The sequence below is a fragment of the Haliotis rubra genome, unplaced genomic scaffold (assembly GCF_003918875.1).
Source record: "Haliotis rubra isolate DU_JTF1 unplaced genomic scaffold, ASM391887v1 Scf379, whole genome shotgun sequence".
NCBI classification, from domain to species: Eukaryota; Metazoa; Mollusca; class Gastropoda; order Lepetellida; family Haliotidae; genus Haliotis; species Haliotis rubra.
In genome coordinates, this window is record NW_025767056.1 from 922252 (window position 1) to 935125 (window position 12874).

Genomic DNA, 12874 nt, shown 5'->3' on the forward strand with positions numbered 1-12874 from the left:
CCTCTGAATCTAAAGGCAATATTTATATGTGGGTCAAAAAGGTGGTCATACCCAGCATACTGGAATGCTGATGTAAAGCACCTGCATCACACAATATATCATGCTATGTTTTGCATGTTACCGTACTGAATGGGATCCCAGCACACTGACATACACATTATACAATTACAATATGTGCACTACAGGTATCGATATTGGTTTAAAGGCGACAGCACTACAAATGAACTTTTCTAGACATCGCAAGACGTAGATGTTCAGGAAATACACGATAGCAAATTACTGGCATGCCTGACACAGGATGGATACATGGATGAGCAACTTCGGTATAACAGTGCATCCACATATGGGGCGGTGGGGTAAACTAGTGGTTAACGCGTTCGCTTGTCACGCCGAAGACCCGGGTTCGATTCCCCACATGGGTACAATGTGTGAAGCCCATTTTTGGTGTCCCCCGCCGTGATATTGCTGGGATATTGCTAAAAGCGGCGTAAAACCATACTCACTCACTCACTCAACGGTATCATTGTTGATACAAATCCTCCATGCATATTACCTTATCCAAAGATAATTGGTGCTCCAGATTCTAAATACTCACTCACTCAAACAATCCTTGGTGCTCCAGATTCTAAATGCCTGATTGAGTGAGTGAGTTGTGAGTTTAGTTTTACGCCGCACTGAGCAATATTCCAGCTATATGGCGGCGGTCTGTAAATGATCGAGTCTGGACCAGACAATCCAGTGATCAACAGCATGAGATCTGAACAACTGGGAACCGATGACGTGTGTCAACTAATTCATCGAGCCTGACCACCTTACCCATTAGTCGCCTCGTACGACAAGCATGGGTTACTGAAGATCAGTTCTAACCCGGATCCTCACTGGTCTCAAACAAGTAATGACACAGGATGTCCTGTGTTAACCAAGGAAGACCGAGGAAGATCAGTGCCCATGATGGTCAAATTCTAATTGGTATGGCAAGACGCCATCAAATAACCCATCATGAAGAACCGTACCGGCAATGAAGACTAGGAGTCCGACTCCCCACTGGTGTCAGACGGCGGCTGCGGGCTGCTGGTCTTAGGGTAGGTTGGTTGGTTTGTTGTTTAACGCCATACTCAGCAATATTCCAGGATTTCCAGCTATATGGCGGCGATCAGTAAATAATCGGGCCTGGACCAGACAATCCAGTGATCAAAAGCATGAGTATCGATCTACGAAACTGGGATGACATGTGTCAACCAAGTCAGCGAGCCTGACCACCCGATCCCGTTAGTCTCCTCGTACGACAAGCATGGGTTACTGAAGATCAATTCTTACCCGGATCTTCACGGGTTTAGTCTTAGGAAACTTGTCCCCCTCCTCACATAGAGGCACAGGTACGGGCTCCGAGAAAACCGCAACTTGAGGAGACGGCATAGAGTTCACTGGTTTGATGAAAGTTGTTATCTTGTGGCCCATTATCGACGGTCACTGTCGCGTATGGAGACGTCACAGCGAAGCATTTTACCAGGATATAATCCGTGGTGGTGGCTCAGTGGTGGTGTCGGGTTGCGTATCGTATGACCACATGTTTGATCTCAGTGTAGTATCATGGGCACTCAGTGGTCAACGTTGCCAACTAGAAGTACTGGACTCCACCGTCGTGCCACATTTTGGTAACCATCCGTTTTTCAGTCCGTTGTCATCCATAAGGATGACAATGTCAGATCTCACCTATCTCGAGCCGTCATCGCCCATTTGCAGAACAGCGCCATCGGAAGATTACCATCACCCGCAAGTGGTCTCGATATGAACCCTTCTAACCCTGACTATCAAGGACGCTATGCTCGACATAGAGGTCGTCCTGTTCAAATTATCTGCAGTAACTGGCACTCCACGAGGAAAGGCAGAGGATTCCGATGTTAAAAGTCAACGCTTAACGTGTGAGGATGAGACTAGCAGATGTTATCTGTGATGCGGTTGCAAGTGTTGTTTCCTACAATCACAACAATCATAAAATCACAACATTCAACAATCACAACAATCATGCAATCACAACAATCATACAATCACAACATTTAACAATCATACAATCACAACAATCATACAATCACAACAATCATACAATCACAACAATCATACAATCATACAATCACAACAATCATACAATCACAACAATCATACAATCACAACAATCATACAATCACAACAATCATACAATCACAACAATCACAACAATCATACAATCACACAATCAATCATACAACAATCAACAATCATACAATCACAACAATCATACAATCACAACAATCATACAATCACAACAATCATACAATCACAACAATCATACAATCACAACAATCATACAATCACAATCACAACAATCATACAATCAAACAATCAACAATCATACAATCACAACAATCATACAATCACAACAATAACAATCACGACAATCACAATCACAACAATCATACAATCACAACAATCATACAATCACAATACAATCAATCAATAACAATCATACAATCACAACATACAATCACAAACAATCATACAATCACAACAATCATACAATCACAACAATCATACAATCACAACAATCATCACAACAATCACTAACAATCATACAATCACAACAATCAACAATCATACAATCACAACAATATACAATCACAACAATCATACAATCACAACAATCATACAATCACAATCATACTAATCACACAATCATCAACACAACAATCATACAATCACAACATTCACAACAATCACAACAAATCACAACAATCATACAATCACAATCAACAATCACAACAATCACACAACAATCAACAATACAACATACAATCACAACATCATATCGTAATCACAACAATCATACATCATCACAACAATCACAACAATCATACAATCACAACAATCATACAATCACAACAATCATACAATCACAACAATCATACAATCACAAACAATCATACAATCATACAATCACATTCAACAATCACAACCATCATACAATCACAACAATCATACAATCACAACAATCATATTAATCACAACAATCAAACAATCACAAACAATCATACAACGCCAAATAAATCAATCACAACAATCATACAATCATACAATCACAACAATCAATACAATCACACAAACAATCAATACAATCACAACAATCATACAACAATCACAACAATCATACAATCAACAACAAATAATCATACAATCACAACTACCATTATTTGAGAACTGCGGGACAATCAGATTGATTGCGTTGACATAGTGACCATACATTCCAGCATTGTTGGTATTAACGTTTTGTACATTCCTATCAGATTCCAAGTAATTGTTACCAGTTTAGTTTAATTGTTTAACACCGCTGTCAGCAATATTCCAGCTATATGGCGACGGTCTGTAATTAATCGCATCTGGACCAGACAATCCAGTGATAAACAGCATGAGGATCGGTCTATGCAATTGGGATACGATGACATGTGTCAACCAAGTCAGCGAGCCTGACCAACCGATCCCGTTAGTCTCCACTTGCGACAAGCATGGGATGCTAGAAACCAATTCTACCACATTTCAATTTCAGTTTTGTTGGTTATGACGAGTGTAAAATGTGTTATTTACCGTTTTAAAAGGAAAAGTTTGGTGTCCAAGCACATATCAGCAACATGTAGTGTGTTCGTACTTGATTAATAGACATGTGTATGTACTGGCTGTGATGAGGGGTGGTGGGGTAGCCTAGTGGTTAGGTCCTGCACTCATCACGCCGAAGACCCGGGTTCGATTACCCCACATATGGACAATGTGTGAAGCCCGTTTTTGGTGTTCCACGCCATGGGAATGCTGAAATATTGCTGAAAGCGGCGTAAAACTAAACTCACTTACTGCTGTGATCCAGTCATCATGTAATACTGTTTCAGCTAGGTTTTTATTGTGAATTGCACCATTGTGTCAGAGTATGAATTAGAATGAAGACAACAATAACTGCTGACTTTTCTAAAAAAATGTACTTATTTGTACTTTAAAAACCTGATTCGATAATGGAAGAAATGAAATACAAGAGCTCTTACCTAAAGGATCTATAATTCCTGTCTGTGAAGAGGGCCATACCACAGTGTGTCATGCTCCGTAAATCTGCCAGGGTATGTCATGCAGGGGTATTGTCTTGTCAAACTTTATATAGCGTGTTTTATAGCGGTAATTAAATGGTGGTTGAAAATAGTAGCCGCGCTGTTTGTCTGAGACTTCAAACAGGCAATATATCTGTAAAGTCACGTTTGCTTATTAGGGCGAACCGTGAAGATCCGGGTTAGAATTCGAATTCAAATGCCCATGCATGTTGTAGTAGGTGACTAACGGGACCGGGTGGTCAGGCTCGCTGACCTGGTTGACATGTATCATCTGATCACAGTTGCTTAGATTGATACTCCTGATGTCAATCTTGATTGTCTGGTCCTCTGACTCGCTTATTTGCAGACCGCCGTCAAATAGCTGGAAAATTGCTTTACGCTATTAGATTGTGCATGATGAAGCGTTTAATGTTCGACGTTTCTCATCGTCATAACACTGAAGTTTACAGTAAAAATAACTGTTTTGCCGGGTTTCCTAGCTGAAACAGTAAATTAACCAGATACCTGTCCGTAAAAGACATTACCGTGAAACCAGCAAACAGAGAAATGGCGTACAATTAACGGCGGTATTGTAAGATTAATTGTATCCTTTAGGTTTTCACATCAATACGGGGCGGTGGGGTAGTCTAGTGGTTAAAGCGTTGGCTCGTCACGCCGAAGACCCGGGTTCGAATCCCCACATGGGTACAATTATTGAAGCCCATTTCTGGTGTCCCCCGCCGTGATATTGCTGGAATATTGCTAAAAGCGGGGTAAAACCAAACTCAGTCAGTCAGTCAGTCCACACCAATACACACTACTACAAAGGAATTACATTAAACATAACAAAATAGAGTGGCAGTACAAATATAATGGAGATATCAAGTTAAAGCAGAGATTGTATTCATCAAGTTGCAACAGGGTCAAAATTCCAGAAGTTTTTTTCTGGAATATTCTGTAACACTCATCTCTCATCGTAGTTGATTTCCGCCATTAACTTTATTTATTGTTTTGTTTGGTTGTTGTTTTACGCCGCACTCAGCAATATTCCAGCTATATGACGGCGGTCTGTAAATAATCCAGTCTGTACCAGACAATCCAGTGATCAACAGCATGAGCATCCATCTACGCAACTGGGATACGATGATATGTGTCAACCAAATCAGCGAGCCTGACCACCCGATCCCGTTAGTCGCCTCGGTCGACAAGCATAGGTTGCTGAAAACCAATTCTACCACATTTCAATTTCAGTTTTGTTGGTTATGACGAGTGTAAAATGTGTTATTTACCGTTTTAAAAGGAAAAGTTTGGTGTCCAAGCACATATCAGCAACATGTAGTGTGTTCGTACTTGATTAATAGACATGTGTATGTACTGGCTGTGATGAGGGGTGGTGGGGTAGCCTAGTGGTTAGGTCCTGCACTCATCACGCCGAAGACCCGGGTTCGATTCCCCACATATGGACAATGTGTGAAGCCCGTTTTTGGTGTTCCACGCCTTGGGAATGCTGAAATATTGCTGAAAGCGGCGTAAAACTAAACTCACTTACTGCTGTGATCCAGTCATCATGTAATACTGTTTCAGCTAGGTTTTATTGTGAATTGCACCATTGTGTCAGAGTATGAATTAGAATGAAGACAACAATAACTGCTGACTTTTCTAAAAAAATGTACTTATTTGTACTTTAAAAACCTGATTCGATAATGGAAGAAATGAAATACAAAGAGCTCTTACCTAAAGGATCTATAATTCCTGTCTGTGAAGAGGGCCATACCACAGTGTGTCATGCTCCGTAAATCTGCCAGGGTATGTCATGCAGGGGTATTGTCTTGTCAAACTTTATATAGCGTGTTTTATAGCGGTAATTAAATGGTGGTTGAAAATAGAAGCCGCGCTGTTTGTCTGAGACTTCAAACAGGCAATATATCTGTAAAGTCAGGTTTGCTTATTAGGGCGAACCGTGAAGATCCGGGTTAGAATTCGAATTCAAATGCCCATGCTTGTTGCAGGAGGTGACTAACGGGACCGGGTGGTCAGGCTCGCTGACCTGGTTGACATGTATCATCTGATCACAGTTGCTTAGATTGATACTCCTGATGTCAATCTTGATTGTCTGGTCCTCTGACTCGCTTATTTGCAGACCGCCGTCAAATAGCTGGAAAATTGCTTTACGCTATTAGATTGTGCATGATGAAGCGTTTAATGTTCGACGTTTCTCATCGTCATAACACTGAAGTTTACAGTAAAAATAACTGTTTTGCCGGGTTTCCTAGCTGAAACAGTAAATTAACCAGATACCTGTCCGTAAAAGACATTTGAAACCAGCAAACGAAACTACAACCAGCAAATCCTTTAGGTTTTCACATCAAATGGCGTACTAGTGGTTAAACGTCACGCCGGACCCTGGTTGAATACAGTACAATTATTAATTGGTATCCCTGCCGTGATATTGCCGGAAGGTGTAACACCAAACTTGCAGTCAGTCACATCAATACACACTACTACAAAGGAATTACATTGAAAATAACAAAATAGAGTGGCAGTACAAATATAATGGAGATATCAAGTTAAAGCAGAGATTGTATTCATCAAGTTGCAACAGTGGTCAAACTTCCAGAAGGATTTTTCTGGAATATTCTGTAACACTCATCTCTCATCGTAGTTGATTTCCGCCATTAACTTTATTTATTGTTTTGTTTGGTTGTTGTTTTACGCCGCACTCAGCAATATTCCAGCTATATGACGGCGGTCTGTAAATAATCCAGTCTGTACCAGACAATCCAGTGATCAACAGCATGAGCATCCATCTACGCAACTGGGATACGATGATATGTGTCAACCAAATCAGCGAGCCTGACCACCCGATCCTGTTTGTCGCCTCGGTCGACAAGCATAGGTTGCTGAAGATCAATTCTAACCCTGATCTTCACGGTTGAACGCTCTTCAGAGACCTCAGCTCACTCACGCTCCCTGCGTGACGGGTGCGTGCAGTATGCTAAACTGATGCAAATAACAGTACACACCTGGTGTTTTGGGATTATTTGAAAAGTGTTGTGATTTTGACTGTGGTGTTTTGTCAACATCTTAGGAAAGTCTGTAACTTATATATCACTGTAAAACTCTTTTCACATTTACGTTCTTTTTGGAAAGTAATCCATAGCTCCAGGTGTGTAACGTCAAGTTTATGAATAGATTTTTAACAGATCTTATTCTCATGACAATTTGAAATTTAACCCATATTTTCGCATACAGTTAAACACCTTATGTCGAACTTGAAGTGAATATTTCAACTTATCCGAAGTTCGACACAACTGAAAAGCAATAATAAATACTGATTACGAAAGGATTGTGTTGCTGAAACCGTCTTGCATTATATGTGTCTAAACCTAAGATAAGACTGACTGACCGACTGAGTTTAGTTTTACGCCGCTTTTAGCAATATTCCAGCAATATCACGGCGGGGGACACCAGAAATGGGCTTAACACATTGTGCCCATGTGGGAAATCGAACCCGAGTCTTCGGCGTGACGAGCCAACGCTTTAACCACTAGGCTACCCCACCGCCCCCCTAAGATAAGACATGCACATGCTATTCCGAGCTGGTACATTATGAGTGCGGCGTTCCATTCCCTCTAATGTATGGTGTCTTTTGACATAATATTGTCATGATGCATTAAAACCAGCGTAAAATTAATCACATATACCAACTCACTTTGTAATGTGAAAAGTAGGCAGTCGAAACATGTCATTATAATCCACTTGATACACGACCTAGTGAAATACTTGAAAAAGGTCACGTCCATATTCCAGTCCAAATTTTTCTACGTACTTCAGCATGGCCTTATTATGGTCGTAGCGTTCAGCATCGTGGTGTGTGTGTGATTTGTGGTCGTTAATGACATGTATAAACAACATATAAATAGCATACAGTTGGCGTGCTTGACCGTGAGTGGAAATCTTGAGGTCACGCGACGTGTCACATTTGGCATACCTGTCAAAGGTTAACCGTGCAGTGCACATATGTTATTAACTGTAACCTCGTTGGTGTGGCCCCTGGTAATCTGGATCCTGTTGGTCAGGACCTCGTTAGTGTAGATACCGGTAATCTGGATTCTTTTGGTCGGGACTTCGTTAGTGTAGACCCCGGTAATCTGGATCCTGCTGGTGAGGACCTCGTTAGTGTGAACCCCGGTAATCTGGATCATGTTGGTCAGGACTTCGATGGTGTAGATCCCGGTAATCTGGATTCCGTTGGTCAGGACCTCGTTAGTGTGAACCGCGGTAATCTGGATCCTGTTAGTCAGGACCTCGTTAGTGTAGACCCCGGCAATCTGGATCATGTTGGTCAGGACCTCGTTAGTGTAGACCCCTGTAATCTGGATCATTTGGTCAGGACCTCGTTAGTGTAGACCCCGGTAATCTGGATTCTTTTGGTCAGGACCTCGTTAGTGTAGACCCCTGTAATCTGGATTCTTTTGGTCAGGACCTCGTTAGTGTAGACCCCGGTAATCTGGATCCTGTTGGTCAGGACTTCGCTGGTGTAGACCCCGGTAATCTGGATCATGTTGGTCAGGACCTCGTTAGTGTAGACCCCGGTAATCTGGATCCTGTTGGTCAGGACCTCGTTAGTGTGAACCCCGGTAATCTGGATCATGTTGGTCAGGACCTCGTTAGTGTAGACCCCGGTAATCTGGATTCTTTTGGTCAGGACCTCGTTAGTGTAGACCCCGGTAATCTGGATTCTTTTGGTCAGGACCTCGTTAGTGTGAACCCCGGTAATCTGGATCATGTTGGTCAGGACTTCGTTGGTGTGACCCCGGTAATCTAGATCCCGTTGGTAGGACTCGCTGGTCTGGAATCTGTTGGTCAGGACCTCGTTAGTGTAGACCCGGTAATCTGGATCATGTTGGTCAGGACTTCGTTAGTGTAGACCCCGGTAATCTGGATCCTGTTGGTCAGGACCTCGTTAGTGTGAACCCCGGTAATCTGGATCATGTTGGTCAGGACCTCGTTAGTGTAGACCCCGGTAATCTGGATTCTTTTGGTCAGGACTTCGTTAGTGTAGACCCCGGTAATCTGGATCCTTTGGTCAGGACCTCGTTAGTGTGAACCCCGGTAATCTGGATCATGTTGGTCAGGACTTCGCTGGTGTAGATCCCGGTAATCTGGATTCTGTTGGTCAGGACCTCGTTAGTGTGAACCCCGGTAATCTGGATCATGTTGGTCAGGACTTCGTTAGTGTGAAACCCGGTAATCTGGATCATGTTGGTCAGGACCTCGTTGAGTGTGAGACCCTAGTAATCTGGATCCTGTTGGTCAGGACTTCGTTAGTGTAGACCCCGGTAATCTGGATCATGTTGGTCAGGACCTCGTTAGTGTAGACCCCGGTAATCTGGATTCCGTTGGTCAGGACCTCGTTAGTGTAGACCCCGGTAATCTGGATCCTGTTGGTGAGGACCTCGTTAGTGTAGACCCCGGTAATCTGGATCCTGTTGGTCAGGACCTCGTTAGTGTAGACCCCGGTAATCTGGATCATGTTGGTGAGGACCTGGTTAGTGTAGACCCCTGTAATCTGGATCCTGTTGGTCAGGACCTCGTTAGTGTAGACCCCGGTAATCTGGATCCTTATGGTCAGGACCTCGTTAGTGTGAACCCAGTAATCTGGATCATGTTGGTCAGGACCTCGTTAGTGTAGACCCCGGTAATCTGGATTCTGTTGGTCAGGACCTCGTTAGTGTAGACCCCGGTAATCTGGATTCTTTTGGTCAGGACCTCGTTAGTGTGAACCCCGGTAATCTGGATCATGTTGGTCAGGACTTCGCTGGTGTAGATCCCGGTAATCTGGATCCCGTTGGTCAGGACTTCGTTAGTGTAGACCCCGGTAATCTGTATCCTTATGGTCAGGACTTCGTTGGTGTAGACCCCGGTAATCTGTATCCATATGGTCAGGACTTCGTTGGTGTAGACCCCAGTAATCTGGATCATGTTGGTCAGGACTTCGTTAGTGTAGACCCCGGTAATCTGGATCATGTTGGTCAGGACTTCGTTAGTGTAGACCCCGGTAATCTGGATCATGTTGGTCAGGACTTCGTTGGTGTAGACCCCGGTAATCTGGATCATGTTGGTCAGGACTTCGTTGGTGTAGACCCCGGTAATCTGGATCATGTTGGTCAGGACTTCGTTGGTGTAGACCCCGGTAATCTGGATCATGTTGGTCAGGACTTCGTTGGTGTAGACCCGGTAATCTGGATCATGTTGGTCAGGACTTCGTTGGTGTAGACCCCTGTAATCTGGATCATGTTGGTCAGGACTTCGTTAGTGTAGAACCCGGTAATCTGGATCATGTTGGTCAGGACTTCGTTGGTGTAGACCCCAGTAATCTGGATCATGTTGGTCAGGACCTCGTTAGTGTAGACCCCGGTAATCTGGATCATGTTGGTCAGGACTTCGTTGGTGTAGACCCCGGTAATCTGGATCATGTTGGTCAGGACTTCGTTGGTGTAGACCCCGGTAATCTGGATCATGTTGGTCAGGACTTCGTTGGTGTAGACCCCGGTAATCTGGATCATGTTGGTCAGGACTTCGTTGGTGTAGACCCCGGTAATCTGGATCCTGTTGGTCAGGACTTCGTTAGTGTATACCCCGGTAATCTGGATCATGTTGGTCAGGACTTCGTTGGTGTAGACCCCGGTAATCTGGATCATGTTGGTCAGGACCTGGTTAGTGTGACCCCTGTAATCTGGACCCTGTTGGTCAGGACCTGGCTAGTGTAGACTCCGGTAATCTGGATTCTGTTGGTCACGACCTCGTTAGTGTAGACCCCGGTAACCTGGATCCCGTTGGTGACGTGTGAGGACCTGGTTAGTGTAGACCCCGGTGATCTGGAGTCTGTTGCTCACGACCTCGTTAGTGTAGACCCCTGTAATCTGGACTCCTGTTGGTCAGGACCTGGTTAGTGTAGACCCCTGTAATCTGGATTCTGTTGGTCACGACCTCATTAGTGTAGACCCCTGTAATCTGGATCATGTTGGTGAGGACCTGGTTAGTGTAGACCCCTGTAATATGCATCCTGTTGGTCACGACCTCGTTAGTGTAGACCCCGGTAATCTGGATTCTGGTGGTCCAGACCTCGTTAGTGTGTAGACCCCAGTAATCTGCACCCGGTTAGTCAGGACCTCGTTAGTGTGGACCCCGGTAATCTGGATTTTGTTGGTCAGGACCTCGTTAGTGTTTCCCCGGTAATCTGGATCCCTTTGGTTCGGACCTAGTTAGTGTAGACATTGTTTGCCCTTAACCCTGAAAAGGTGCAGGCCCTAAGGACCCAGAACCATATAAAGTACTGGGTCCTGATCAGAATGTCTAGGCTCTATATTTTAGCTACAATATAAGTAATTGCCAGCAAACAAAAAATGTGACAACTAACAAACTGAGTTAAACAGTTTAATTTAACTCTAGTGACTTACTAGTCTTTGCAATGCATTCGGATAACTTATTCCAAGTTAAAAGATCATGTCTCACTAATCTAAATTGCATCCTCGAAAATGATAGTCGTTTCTGACTGATCGAGATAAAAACTAGAAATTACTGAATGGTCTTTTCTGAAAAATATTGCATTTCGTTATTGCGGATGAAAAAGCTGTCGGTCATAAAGACCCGCAGAAAACAAAAGATGTGGGTCCGAGTAGTTTTCAGTTGGCTTCGGGCATAAGTACCGACGTTAATTTCGAACCCTTAGTGTAGACCCCGATCATCTGGATCCCGTTGGTCAGGACCTCGTTAGTGTAGACCCCGGTCGTCTGGATCCCGTTGGTCAGGACCTCGTTAGTGTAGACCCCAGTAATCTGGATCCCGTTGGTGAGGACCTCGTTAGTGTAGGACCCCGGTAATCTGGATCCCGTTGGTCAGGACCTTCGTTGGTGTAGACCCCGGTAATCTGGATCCCGTTGGTGAGGACCTCGTTAGTGTAGACCCCGGTAATCTGGATCCTGTTGGTCAGGACCTCGTTAGTGTGACCCCGGTAATCTGGATCCTTTGGTCAGGACCTCGTTAGGGTGATCCCCGGTAATCTGGATCCTGTTGGTCAGGACTTCGTTAGTGTGATCCACCCCGGTAATCTGGATCCTTTTGGTGAGGACCTCGTTAGTGATGATCCCCGGTAATCTGGATCCCGTTGGTCAGGACTTCGTTAGTGTGGACCCCGGTAATCTGGATCCTTTTGGTCAGGACCTCGTTAGGTGACCCCCGGTAATCTGGATCCTGTTGGTCAGGACCTCGTTAGTGTGATCCCCGGTAATCTGGATCCTGTTGGTCAGGACCTCGTTAGTGGTCCCCGGTAATCTGGATCCTGTTGGTCAGGACCTCGTTAGTGTGGTCCCCGGTAATCAGTCTGATCTACATTAGCCTGGACCGATAATTCGACTCCCGCATAGCGCACACTGTTCGTCAGTTCCTCGTTAATTTGGGTGACAATTACAAGGTTTGTCGGTTTGTTGTTTCACGCCACACTCAGCAATATTCCAGCTATATGACGGCGGTCTGTACACCATCGAGCCCGGACCAGACAATCCAGTGACCGACATCATGAGTATCGATCTACGCAACTGGGATGCAATGTCTGCCGCAGGAATGTGTCTAACAAAGCACATCATGAATATGGCTCGTTGTAATACCTTGTGGAAGTCTCTTTTGTGTCAGGAAATATTGTCAGCCTCGTGATAAACAACATTTAACAAATGTCGATGATAAATTCAGTTCCACAAACGATATGTACCTCG

General features: G+C 44.1%; 1 protein-coding gene across 1 annotated transcript; it reads right to left on the minus strand.

The window, feature by feature from the left end:
* Positions 1 to 8101: 8101 nt before the first annotated feature.
* LOC124286209 lies at positions 8102 to 8485 on the minus strand. The gene has a single exon (XM_046722555.1). The coding sequence runs from the start codon at positions 8483 to 8485 to the stop codon at positions 8102 to 8104; it is 384 nt and encodes a 127-aa protein (XP_046578511.1).
* Positions 8486 to 12874: the final 4389 nt, after the last annotated feature.